Source organism: Oncorhynchus clarkii, chromosome 18, assembly GCF_045791955.1.
Source record: "Oncorhynchus clarkii lewisi isolate Uvic-CL-2024 chromosome 18, UVic_Ocla_1.0, whole genome shotgun sequence".
In the NCBI taxonomy this organism is placed as follows: Eukaryota; Metazoa; Chordata; class Actinopteri; order Salmoniformes; family Salmonidae; genus Oncorhynchus; species Oncorhynchus clarkii.
Genome location: NC_092164.1, coordinates 1,107,211 through 1,121,345, shown reverse-complemented (window position 1 = coordinate 1,121,345; position 14,135 = coordinate 1,107,211). Strand labels below are relative to the sequence as shown.

General features: G+C 42.8%; 1 protein-coding gene across 1 annotated transcript in view; it reads left to right on the top strand.

The window, feature by feature from the left end:
- The first annotated feature begins 2,924 nt into the window (after positions 1-2,924).
- LOC139372236 (solute carrier family 15 member 1-like) overlaps positions 2,925-14,135 on the top strand; it is a 68,272-nt gene continuing 57,061 nt past the window's right edge. The window contains exons 1-5 of the mRNA XM_071111997.1: positions 2,925-2,960; positions 10,080-10,164; positions 10,742-10,883; positions 12,008-12,127; positions 12,298-12,397. Coding sequence (XP_070968098.1) covers positions 10,158-10,164; positions 10,742-10,883; positions 12,008-12,127; positions 12,298-12,397 — 369 coding nt within the window. The 5' untranslated portion in view covers positions 2,925-2,960; positions 10,080-10,157. The remainder of the gene's footprint in view (positions 2,961-10,079; positions 10,165-10,741; positions 10,884-12,007; positions 12,128-12,297; positions 12,398-14,135) is intronic.

Below are 14,135 nucleotides of genomic sequence, written 5' to 3'. Positions count from 1 at the left end.
TTATATACTGTACATTACTGTACTAGTCTATCTCTGGTTAAATAGTGATGTCAGGGGTTATATACTGTACTAGTCTATCTCTGGTTAAATAGTGAAGTCAGGGGTTATATACTGTACATTACTGTACTAGTCTATCTCTGGTTAAATATTTGTTTTCGAAGTCTTTGTGTATCTGTGTAATCTGAGGGAAATATGTCTCTCTACTATGGTCATACATTGGGCAGGAGGTTAGGAAGTGCAGCTCAGTTTCCACCTCATTTTGTGGGCAGTGAGCACCTGTCTTCTCTTGAGAGCCATGTCTGCCTACGGCGGCCTTTCTCAATAGCAAGTCAATGCTCACTGAGTCTGTACATAGTCAAAGCTTTCCTTAAGTTTGGGTCAGTCACAGTGGTCAGGTATTCTGCCGCTGTGTACTCTCTGTTTAGGGCCAAATAGCATTCTAGTTTGCTCTGTTTTTTTGTTAATTCTATCCAATGTGTCAAGTAATTATCTTTTTGTTTTGTCATGATTTGGTTGGGTCTATTGTGCTGCTGTCCTGGGGCTCTGTAGGGTGTGTTTGTGTTTGTTTGGGTCTCTCTCTCTCTCTCTCTGTCTATCCTATCTCTCTGTATCTCTCTCTCTCTCCGTCTGTCCCCTCTCTCTCTCTCTCTCTCTCTCTCTCTGTCTCTGTCTCACTCTCTGTCTATCCTATCTCCCTCTCTCTCTGTCTGTTCCCCCTCTCTCTCTCTCTCTCTCTCTCTCTCTGTCTGTCCCCTCTCTCTCTCTCTCTCTGTCTGTCCCCTCTCTCTCTCTCGCCTTTCTCTGTCTCTGTCTATCTCTCTGTCTCTATCTCTCTCTCTGTCTATCCTATCTCTCTGTATCTCTCTCTCTCTGTACCCTCTCTCTCTCTCTCTCGCCTCTCTCTGTCTCTCCTTCAAATCATGATTTGGTTGGGTCTATTGTGCTGCTGTCCTGGGGCTCTGTAGGGTGTGTTTGTGTTTGTTTGGGTCTCTCTCTCTCTCTCTCTGTCTATCCTATCTCTCTGTATCTCTCTCTCTCTCCGTCTGTCCCCTCTCTCTCTCTCTCTCTCTCTCTGTCTCTGTCTCACTCTCTGTCTATCCTATCTCCCTCTCTCTCTGTCTGTTCCCCCTCTCTCTCTCTCTCTCTCTCTCTCTCTGTCTGTCCCCTCTCTCTCTCTCTCTCTGTCTGTCCCCTCTCTCTCTCTCGCCTTTCTCTGTCTCTGTCTATCTCTCTGTCTCTATCTCTCTCTCTGTCTATCCTATCTCTCTGTATCTCTCTCTCTCTGTACCCTCTCTCTCTCTCTCTCGCCTCTCTCTGTCTCTCCTTCAAATCATGATTTGGTTGGGTCTATTGTGCTGCTGTCCTGGGGCTCTGTAGGGTGTGTTTGTGTTTGTTTGGGTCTCTCTCTCTCTCTCTCTGTCTATCCTATCTCTCTGTATCTCTCTCTCTCTCCGTCTGTCCCCTCTCTCTCTCTCTCTCTCTCTCTGTCTCTGTCTCACTCTCTGTCTATCCTATCTCCCTCTCTCTCTGTCTGTTCCCCCTCTCTCTCTCTCTCTCTCTCTCTCTCTCTGTCTGTCCCCTCTCTCTCTCTCTCTCTGTCTGTCCCCTCTCTCTCTCTCGCCTTTCTCTGTCTCTGTCTATCTCTCTGTCTCTATCTCTCTCTCTGTCTATCCTATCTCTCTGTATCTCTCTCTCTCTGTACCCTCTCTCTCTCTCTCGCCTCTCTCTGTCTCTCCTTCAAATCAAATTTTATTATACATTTCTCTATACTCTATTCCTCTATACTATCTCTCTTTGTATGAGAGGACCCTCATCTTTATCCCTGAGTCATACAGTAATTATTGACGGGCAGCTTATTCTGTTCAATATAGTTCTGTACCTGTATCTCTGCCTCCTGACTCCCGCCCCCATATTTGACCTGTCCCACCTCTCCTCTGGTGTTGTGGCACAAGGCACCATAAAGACAGGGCACAGTCCAGTGGGAGGTGCATTGTGGGAGGTGAGGGCTCTGCTGGGGGACAGGTTCTATACCAGTCCAGTGGGAGGTGCATTGTGGGGGAGGTGAGGGCTCTGCTGGGGGACAGGTTACAAAAGCCCCGTGCAGAGTCTTCCTCGGGATCAGAGGGAGATACTTCCTGATATACTAACCATTTATACTCCATATACCTTGTGAAGGATATTAAACAGAGAGAGGACTAGGAGTCTTCTCAACTCAGCCATGACAGGTGGGTGAGAGGAGAATACTGGATACAACTCCATCCTCTCCCAGGGGATCACAGCATCTTTGGGAATATTTCTAAATGTTTCTTTCAGAATTTAATGTAGACAATATAACCAGGACAAACATGAAATGCATTCAGTCCCGAATTAATTAGCTATTTATAATAATTGACTTGGCAAAAAAAGACAAATATTTGTTAAATATTAATTCTATTAATGAATGCTAATTATATTTTGCTGTACTGAAGAATGATAATTTTGGATTGTTTTATCATTGATTAGGTGTTTGGTCAATTTGCGTGATTGAATTTTACCACATTCATTTTGTATTATTTCCATTTATAGGATTCATACAATACATTATATATATATAATGAACTCCCTAAACCATTTATAGGATTCATACAATACATTATATATATATAATGAACTCCCTAAACCATTTATAGGATTCATACAATACATTATATATATATAATGAACTCCCTAAACCATTTATAGGATTCATGCAATACATTATATATATATAATGAACTCCCTAAACCATTTCCTTGAATGTGAGCAGCCATTGCTGTATTGGTATATGATGAGGTGGAATCCACCTTTAAACAAAGGTATCTACCAACCACACTCTTCGTTGGCGTTCTGTGTAACACTGAACCGTCATCATGATTGTGTCATGAACTCTTTATTGTTCCCTGACAGACAAAGACATCGATGTGAAGAAGCCCAAAAGAAAGGTAAGAACCAGACACCCACGCCTTTCATGCCATCTCTCTTTCTCTCCTTCTTTCCCTGGGTTGTTTATCTTTTCTCATCAACTTGCAGTTTCACTCAAAGCTGTCTTTAAGAAAATATCTGATGTAAGTACCAACATGCATGATTATAAGGTCCAGTTTTATGTGTATTCTCACTGTCTATCATTCTGTTATCTCTCCTTTATTCCCTCCTCTATTCACTCCTCTATTCTATTATAAGGTCCAGTTTTATGTGTATTCTCACTGTCTATCATTCTGTTATCCCTCCTCTATTCCCTACTCTATTCCCTCATCTATTCACTCCTCTATTCCCTCCTCTATTCCCTCCTCTATTCCCTACTCTATTCACTCCTCTATTCCCTACTCTGTATTCTCACTGTCTATCATTCTGTTATCACTATTCATCGCAAGTGCAGGTTATAGCTCCAACAGTACAGTAATACCTAACAATATGCTTGTGTTTCTAGCTCCAACAGTAATACCTAACAATATGCGTGTGTTTCTAGCTCCTACAGTAATACCTAGCAATATGCTTGTGTTTCTAGCTCCAACAGTAATACCTAACAATATGCTTGTGTTTCTAGCTCCAACAGTAAAATGGTCACTGATCTGTTTATTAACTTGGCTTTCGAAGACTTTAGAAAGGCAGGGCAGGATGGATATAGGTCTGTAACAGTTTGGGTCAAGGGTGTCACCCCCTTTGAGAGGGGGATGACCGCGGCAGCTTTCCAATCTTTAGGGATCCCGGACTATACGAAAGAGAGGTTGAACAGGCTGGTAATAGGGGTTGCAACATTGGCGGCGGATAATTTTAGAAAGAGAGGGTCCAGATTGTCTAGCTCAGCTGATTTGTCCGGGTCCAGGTTTTGCAGCTCTTTCAGAACATCTGCGATCTGGATTTGGGTGAAGGAGAAACTGGGGAGGCTCGGGCAAGTAGCTACGAGGGGTGCGGAGCTGTTGGCCGGGGTTGGGAGGAAAAAGCTAGCCTTTGCTTTCCTGACTGACTGCGTGTATTGGTTCCTGACATCCCTGAACAGTTGCATATCGTGGGGACTATTCAATGTTATTGCAGTCCGCCACAGGATGTTTTTGTGCTGGTCAAGGGCAGTTAGGTCTGGAGTGAACCAAGGGCTATATCTGTTCTCAGTTCTACAGTTTTTGAAAGGGGCATGCTTATTTAAGATGGTGAGGAAATTACTTTTAAAGTTCGACCAGGCATCCTCGACTGACGGGATGAGGTCAATATCCTTCCAGGATACCCGGGACAGGTGAATTAGAAAGGCCTGCTCGCAGAAGTGTTTTAGCGTTTGACAGTGATGAGGGGTGGTCGTTTGACCGCGGACCCATAGCGGATGCAGGCAATGAGGCAGTGATCGCTGAGATCCTGATTGAAAACAGCAGAGGTGTATTTGGAGGGCAAGTTGACAGGATAATATCTATGAGGGTGCCCATGTTTACGGATTTAGGGTTGTACCTGGTGATTTCCTTGATAATTTGTGTGAGGTTGAGGGCATCTAGCTTAGATTGTAGGACTGCTGGGGTGTTAAGTATATTCCAGTTTAGGTCACCTAACAGAACGAACTCTGAAGATAGATGGGGGCAATCAATTCACATATGGTGTCCAGGGCACAGCTGGGAGCTGAGGGGGGTCTAAAACAGGTGGCAACAGTGAGAGACTATTTCTGGAGAGATTCATTCTTAAAATTAGAAGTTCGAACTGTTTGGGCATAGACTTGGAAAGTATGACATTACTTTGCAGGCTATCTCTGCAGTAGATTGCAACTCCTCCCCCTTTGGCAGTTCTATGTTGACGGACAATGTTGTAGTTGGGTATGGAAATCTCAATTTTTGACTAGAATACAGTAAATACATATGAAGTGGACAGCAGTAGTTATATAGGATGAACCATGACTAGAATACAGTAAATACATATAAAGTGGACAGCAGTATTTATATAGGATGAACCATGACTAGAATACAGTAAATACATATGAAGTGGACAGCAGTAGTTATATAGGATGAACCATGACTAGAATACAGTATATACATATGAAGTGGACAGCAGTAGTTATATAGGATGAACCATGACTAGAATACAGTAAATACATATGAAGTGGACAGCAGTAGTTATATAGGATGAACCATGACTAGAATACAGTAAATACATATGAAGTGGACAGCAGTAGTTATATAGGATGAACCATGACTAGAATACAGTAAATACATATGAAGTGGACAGCAGTAGTTATATAGGATGAACCATGACTAGAATACAGTATATACATATAAAGTGGACAGCAGGATGAACCATGACTAGAATACAGTATATACATATGAAGTGGACAGCAGTAGTTATATAGGATGAACTAGAATAAAGTATATACATATGAAGTGGACAGCAGTAGTTATATAGGATGAACTAGAATACAGTATATACATATGAAGTGGACAGCAGTAGTTATATAGGATGAACCATGACTAGAATACAGTATATTCATATGTAGTGGACAGCAGGATGAACCATGACTAGAATACAGTATATACATATGAAGAGGACAACAGTAGTTATATAGGATGAACTAGAATACAGTATATACATATGTAGTGGACAGCAGGATGAACCATGACTAGAATACAGTATATTCATATGTAGTGGACAGCAGGATGAACCATGACTAGAATACAGTATATACATATGTAGTGGACAGCAGGATGAACCATGACTAGAATACAGTATATACATATGTAGTGGACAGCAGGATGAACCATGACTAGAATACAGTATATTCATATGTAGTGGACAGCAGGATGAACCATGACTAGAATACAGTATATACATATGAAGTGGACAGCAGTAGTTATATAGGATGAACCATGACTAGAATACAGTAAATACATATGAAGTGGACAGCAGTAGTTATATAGGATGAACCATGACTAGAATACAGTAAATACATATGAAGTGGACAGCAGTAGTTATATAGGATGAACCATGACTAGAATACAGTATATACATATGAAGTGGACAGCAGTAGTTATTTAGGATGAACCATGACTAGAATACAGTATATACATATGAAGTGGACAGCAGTAGTTATATAGGATGAACTAGAATACAGTATATACATATGAAGTGGACAGCAGTAGTTATATAGGATGAACTAGAATACAGTATATACATATGAAGTGGACAGCAGTAGTTATATAGGATGAACCATGACTAGAATACAGTATATTCATATGTAGTGGACAGCAGGATGAACCATGACTAGAATACAGTATATACATATGAAGAGGACAACAGTAGTTATATAGGATGAACTAGAATACAGTATATACATATGTAGTGGACAGCAGGATGAACCATGACTAGAATACAGTATATTCATATGTAGTGGACAGCAGGATGAACCATGACTAGAATACAGTATATACATATGTAGTGGACAGCAGGATGAACCATGACTAGAATACAGTATATACATATGTAGTGGACAGCAGGATGAACCATGACTAGAATACAGTATATTCATATGTAGTGGACAGCAGGATGAACCATGACTAGAATACAGTATATACATATGAAGTGGACAGCAGGATGAACCATGACTAGAATACAGTATATACATATGTAGTGGACAGCAGGATGAACCATGACTAGAATACAGTATATACATATGTAGTGGACAGCAGGATGAACCATGACTAGAATACAGTATATTCATATGTAGTGGACAGCAGGATGAACCATGACTAGAATACAGTATATACATATGAAGTGGACAGCAGGATGAACCATGACTAGAATACAGTATATACATATGAAGTGGACAGCAGTAGTTATATAGTATGAACCATGACTAGAATACAGTATATTCATATGAAGTGGACAGCAGTAGTTATATAGGATGAACCATGACTAGAATACAGTATATACATATGAAGTGGACAGCAGGATGAACCATGACTAGAATACAGTATATACATATGAAGTGGACAGCAGGATGAACCATGACTAGAATACAGTATATACATATGAAGTGGACAGCAGGATGAACCATGACTAGAATACAGTATATACATATGAAGTGGACAGCAGGATGAACCATGACTAGAATACAGTATATACATATGAAGTGGACAGCAGGATGAACCATGACTAGAATACAGTATATACATATGAAGTGGACAGCAGGATGAACCATGACTAGAATACAGTATATTCACATGAAGTGGACAGCAGGATGAACCATGACTAGAATACAGTATATACATATGAAGTGGACAGCAGGATGAACCATGACTAGAATACAGTATATTCACATGAAGTGGGTAAAACAGTATGTAAACATTATTAAAGTGACCAGTGTTGCAGCAGTCTGTCAGGTACCTGTCTCATCTCTGTCCTCGTGTCTACCTATAGCCATGAAATTCCAACAGCTTGTCTCTTTGAATGACTTCAAGGTAAAAACGATAGTCTACAGACAATCACGGATTACAAAGCGAAGACCAGTCTACAGACAATCATGGATTACAAAGGGAAAACCAGTCTACAGACAATCACAGATTACAAAGGGAAGACCAGTCTACAGACAATCACGGATTACAAAGGGAAGACCAGTCTACAGACAATCACAGATTACAAAGGGAAGACCAGTCTACAGACAATCACGGATTACAAAGGGAAGACCAGTCTACAGACAATCACGGATTACAAAGGGAAGACCAGTCTACAGACAATCATGGATTACAAAGGGAAAACCAGTCTACAGACAATCACGGATTACAAAGGGAAGACCAGTCTACAGACAATCACGGATTACAAAGGGAAGACCAGTCTACAGACAATCACAGATTACAAAGGGAAGACCAGTCTACAGACAATCATGGATTACAAAGGGAAAACCAGTCTACAGACAATCACGGATTACAAAGGGAAGACCAGTCTACAGACAATCACGGATTACAAAGGGAAGACCAGTCTACAGACAATCACGGATTACAAAGGGAAGACCAGTCTACGGACAATCACAGATTACAAAGGGAAGACCAGTCTACGGACAATCACGGATTACAAAGGGAAGACCAGTCTACAGACAATCACAGATTACAAAGGGAAGACCAGTCTACGGACAATCACAGATTACAAAGGGAAGACCAGTCTACAGACAATCACAGATTACAAAGGGAAGACCAGTCTACAGACAATCACAGATTACAAAGGGAAGACCAGTCTACAGACAATCACGGATTACAAAGGGAAGACCAGTCTACAGACAATCACAGATTACAAAAGGGAAGACCAGTCTACAGACAATCACGGATTACAAAGGGAAAACCAGTCTACGGACAATCACAGATTACAAAGGGAAGACCAGTCTACAGACAATCACGGATTACAAAGGGAAGACCAGTCTACAGACAATCACAGATTACAAAGGGAAGACCAGTCTACAGACAATCACGGATTGCAAAGGGAAGACCAGTCTACAGACAATCACAGATTACAAAGGGAAGACCAGTCTACAGACAATCACGGATTACAAAGGGAAGACCAGTCACATCACGGACACCGACATTTAAGACATTTAAACGTGTTAACCCTCGCAAGGCTGCCGGCCCAGACGGCATCCCTAGCCGCGTCCTCAGAGCATGACCAGACCAGCTGGCTGGAGTGTTTACGGACATATTCAATCTCTCCCTATCCCAGTCTGCTGTCACCACATGTTTCAAGATGGCCACCTTGTTCCTGAACCCAATAAGTCATAGATTACTGAACTGAATTACTATCACCCCGTAGCACTCAATACTGTCATCATGAAGTGCTTTGAGAGACTAGTTAAGGATCATGTCACCTCCACCTTACCTGACACCTTAGATCCACTTCAGTTTGAATACCGCCCCAACAGGTCCACAGACGATGCAATTGCCATTGAGCAGCACACTGCCCTATCCCATCTGGACAAGACGAATACCTATGTAAGAATTCTGTTTATTGACTATAGCTCAGCATTCAACACCATAGTACCCTCCAAGCTCATTATTAAGCTTGAGGCCCTGGGTCTCAATCCCACCCTGCTGTGCAACTGGGTCCTGGACTTCCTGACGGGCCGCCCTCAGGTGTTGGAGGTAGGAAACATAATCTCCACTTCGCTGATCTTCAACACAGGGGCCCCACAAGGGTGAGTGCTCAGCCCCCTCCTGTACTCCCTGTTCACCCATGACTGCATGGCCAAGCACGCCTCAAACTCAATCATCAAGTTTGCAGACGACACAACACTTTAATAATGGAACACTAGTCACTTTAATACTGTTTACATACTGCTTTACTCATCTCATATGTATTTACTGTATTCTATTCTACTGTGTTTACTAACTAGTCACTTTAATACTGTTTACATACTGCTACTCATCTCATCTGTATGTACTGTATTCTATTCTACTGTGTTTACTAACTAGTCACTTTAATACTGTTTACATACTGCTACTCATCTCATCTGTATGTACTGTATTCTATTCTACTGTGTTTACTAACTAGTCACTTTAATACTGTTTACATACTGCTACTCATCTCATATGTATATACTGTATTCTATTCTACTGTGTTTACTAACTAGTCACTTTAATAATGTTTACATACTGCTACTCATCTCATCTGTATGTACTGTATTCTATTCTACTGTGTTTACTAACTAGTCACTTTAATACTGTTTACATACTGCTACTCATCTCATCTGTATGTACTGTATTCTATTCTACTGTGTTTACTAACTAGTCACTTTAATACTGTTTACATACTGCTACTCATCTCATCTGTATGTACTGTATTCTATTCTACTGTGTGTTAGTCAACGCCACTCCCACATTGCTCGTGCTAATATTTATATATTTTTTAATTCCATTCTTTTACTTTTAGATTTGAGTGTATTATGTGTGTTGTTGTGAATTGTTAGATATTACTGCACTGTTGGAGCTAGAAACACAAGCATTTCGCTACACCCGCAATAACGTCTACTAAACAAGTGTATTTGACAAATAAAATGTGATTTGATTTGGTCAAATAAAGGTCAACTCCAAATGTGTCTGCTACTCTGTGTCCAGGTGGATGTGTGCGGGTATCCTCTCAGTATCTTCTTCATCGTGGTCAATGAGTTCTGTGAACGTTTCTCCTACTATGGCATGCGAGGTGAGCCAATCACACCTCTCTATGTTGACAGATAGCAGAGAGCTGAGCCAATCACACCTCTCTCTGTTGACAAATACCAGAGAGCTGAGCCAATCACACCTCTCTATGTTTACAGATAGCAGAGAGCTGAGCCAATCACACCTCTCTATGTTGACAAATAGCAGAGAGCTGAGCCAATCACACCTCTCTATGTTGACAGATAGCAGAGAGCTGAGCCAATCACACCTCTCTATGTTGACAGATAGCAGAGAGCTGAGCCAATCACACCTCTCTATGTTTACAGATAGCAGAGAGCTGAGCCAATCACACCTCTCTATGTTGACAGATAGCAGAGAGCTGAGCCAATCACACCTCTCTATGTTTACAGATAGCAGAGAGCTGAGCCAATCACACCTCTCTATGTTGACAAATAGCAGTGTTTACTACAGAATGTAAATAAGTCTTTGGTAGTTACATTTCATTGACCAATGTTAAGGACTGGTCCTGTAGATGGACATATTGAGTGGTTCTGTTGTCTCCTCTAGCGGTGTTAGTCCTGTAGATGGACATATTGAGTGGTTCTGTTGTCCCCCCGTAGCGGTGTTGGTCCTGTACTTCAGGTATTTCCTGAAGTGGGATGATGACCTGGCCACCTCTATCTATCACACCTTCATCGCTCTCTGCTACCTGACTCCTATACTGGGGGCCATAGTGGCAGACTCCTGGCTGGGGAAGTTCAAGTGAGTCCAAACCCAGTACATCCACATATTATCTGATCTTCCATAGGATATCTGGGGATTGTAGTTCCCTCGCTTGTAGTTGTCTGCCCTCCTGGTAAATCCCTTTCATTCGTTTTTCTCCCCTCACACACTTTTTACTTTGCAAAAACAAATGAAATAGATAATATAGAAAAGTTAAATAAAAAATGAACAGTAAACATAATACTCACAAAAGTTCCATATTATGTATATTTACAGTTTTTTAATGATGTCCAAATGGTTAAAGTACAAAAGGGAAAATAAATCAACATAAATATGGGTTGTATTTGCAATGGTGTGTGTTCTTCACTGGTTGCCCGTTTCTTGTGGCAACAGGTCACAAATCATGCTGCTGTGATGGCACACTGTGGAATTTAACCCAGTAGATATGGGAGTTTATCAAGATTGGGTTTGTTTTCGAATTCTCTCTCCTCTCTCTCTTTCCTCTCTCTCTCCTCTCTCTCTTCTCTCTCTCTTTCCTCTCTCTCTCTCTCTCTCTCTTTCCCCTCTCTCTCGCTCTCTTTCCTCTCTCTCTCCTCTCTCTCTTTCCTCTCTCTCTCCTCTCTCTCTTTCCTCTCTCTCTCCTCTCTCTCTTTCCTCTCTCTCTCCTCTCTCCCTTTCCTCTCTCTCTCCTCTCTCTCTTTCCTATCTCTCTCCTCTCTCTCTTTCCTCTCTCTCTCCTCTCTCTCTCTCGCTCTCTTTCCTCTCTCTCTCCTCTCTCTCTCCTCTCTCTCTTTCCTCTCTCTCTCCTCTCTCTCTCCTCTCTCTCTTTCCTCTCTCTCTCTCCTCTCTCTCTCCTCTCTCTCTCTCCTCTCTCTTTCCTCTCTCTCTCCTCTCTCTCTTTCCTCTCTCTCCTCTCTCTCTTTCCTCTCTCTCTCCTCTCTCTTTCCTCTCTCTCTCCTCTCTCTCTCTCTCCTCTCTCTCTTTCCTCTCTCTTTCCTCTCTCTCTCTCCTCTCTCTCTCCTCTCTCTCTCTCCTCTCTCTTTCCTCTCTCTCTTTCCTCTCTCTCCTCTCTCTCCTCTCTCTCTCTCCTCTCTCTTTCCTCTCTCTCTCTCCTCTCTCTCTCTCCTCTCTCTCTCCTCCCTCTCTTTCCTCTCTCTCCCCAGGACTATTGTCTATTTATCCATCGTCTATACGGTGGGACAGGTCGTCATGGCAGTAAGCGCCATACACGACATCACAGACACAGACAGGGACGGGACCCCTGACAACATGACCTTCCATGTGTGAGTTCATCTGCTGTGCACCCCAAACACAACATCCTATATAAGCCTGTACAACAGCATTGTAAAAATATTTGAGTTGTGTAAACTTAGTCAATTCATGTTGACTCAACTGCTATGATATGAGTTCCATTAGTTGAACTGATAAGTGATGTCCTGTTCTCTCCCCTCAGTGCCATGTCTATGGTTGGCCTGTTCCTCATCGCTCTGGGGACGGGGGGCATCAAACCCTGTGTCGCTGCCTTTGGAGGAGACCAGTTTGAAGACCACCAGGTTGGTAACGCTAGCGGAGCAGCCATTTTAGAGTCTGTCTCTACCGACCTCGGTCATTACTGTAGTGTAGACTTAATTTTAGAGTCTGTCTCTACCGACCTCGGTCTTTACAGTAGTGTAGACTCCATTTTAGAGTCTGTCTCTACCAACCTCGGTCTATACGGTAGTTTAGACTCTATTTTAGAGTCTGTCTCTACCGACCTCGGTTAGAGTCTGTCTCTACCGACCTCGGTTAGAGTCTGTCTCTACCGACCTCGGTTAGAGTCTGTCTCTACCGACCTCGGTTAGAGTCTGTCTCTACCAACCTCGGTTAGAGTCTGTCTCTACCAACCTCGGTTAGAGTCTGTCTCTACCGACCTCGGTTAGAGTCTGTCTCTACCGACCTCGGTTAGAGTCTGTCTCTACCAACCTCGGTTAGAGTCTGTCTCTACCGACCTCGGTCAGTACAGTGGTGTAGACTCCATTTTTGAGTCTGTCTCTACCAACCTCGGTTAGAGTCTGTCTCTACCGACCTCGGTTAGAGTCTGTCTCTACCGACCTCGGTTAGAGTCTGTCTCTACCGACCTCGGTCAGTACAGTGGTGTAGACTCCATTTTTGAGACTGTCTCTACCAACCTCGGTTAGAGTCTGTCTCTACCGACCTCGGTTAGAGTCTGTCTCTACCGACCTCGGTTAGAGTCTGTCTCTACCGACCTCGGTCAGTACAGTGGTGTAGACTCCATTTTTGAGTCTGTCTCTACCGACCTCGGTTAGAGTCTGTCTCTACCGACCTCGGTTAGAGTCTGTCTCTACCAACCTCGGTTAGAGTCTGTCTCTACCGACCTCGGTCAGTACAGTGGTGTAGACTCCATTTTAGAGTCTGTCTCTACCAACCTCGGTCTATAAGGTAGTGTAGACTCTCTTTTAGAGTCTGTCTCTACCGACCTCGGTTAGTCTGTCTCTACTGACCTCTGACCTCGGTCTTTACAATAGTGTAGACTCCATTTTAGATTCTGTCTCTACCGACCTCTGTCTTTACAATAGTGTAGACTCCATTTTTGAGTCTGTCTCTACCAACCTCGGTCTATACGGTAGTGTAGACTCAATTTTAGATTCTGTCTCTACCGACCTCTGTCTTTACAGTAGTGTAGACTCCAGACTCAGGAAGTAGTGATCAGCATGGTTTATCAACGTGACTTCAGTCATTATCAGTGCTGAGCCAGCAGAACACATCCCAGATGGTTGTTTAATAACCATTAACCCTGGTTACCTACTGGAAGGTGCATTTAGGTCAAAGGTTATAGAGCATCATGTTGCTGATTGTGGATTAATCTAAACACCTTGAATCTCCAGCAGATAGATGGTGCTGCTAGCTATGGTTAGATACAAATGCCAAGGTCAGATGTTTGCAGTTCTAAACCTGTTCTCCTGTCCATGTCTCCTGTCCATGTCTCATGTCCTCCTGTCCCCCTGTCCATGTCTCTTGTCCTCCTGTTCTCCTGTCCTCCTGATCTCATGTCCATGTCTCCTGTCCTCCTGTTCTCCTGTCCATGTCTCCTGTCCTCCTGTTCTCCTGTCCATGTCTCCTGTCCTCCTGTCCTCCTGTCCTCCTGTCCTCCTGTCCATGTCTCCTGTCCTCCTGTTCTCCTGTCCATGTCTCCTGTCCTCCTGTCCTCCTGTCCATGTCTCCTGTCCTCCTGTCCTCCTGTCCATGTCTCCTGTCCTCCTCCTGTCCTCCTGTCCTCATATCCTCCTGTCC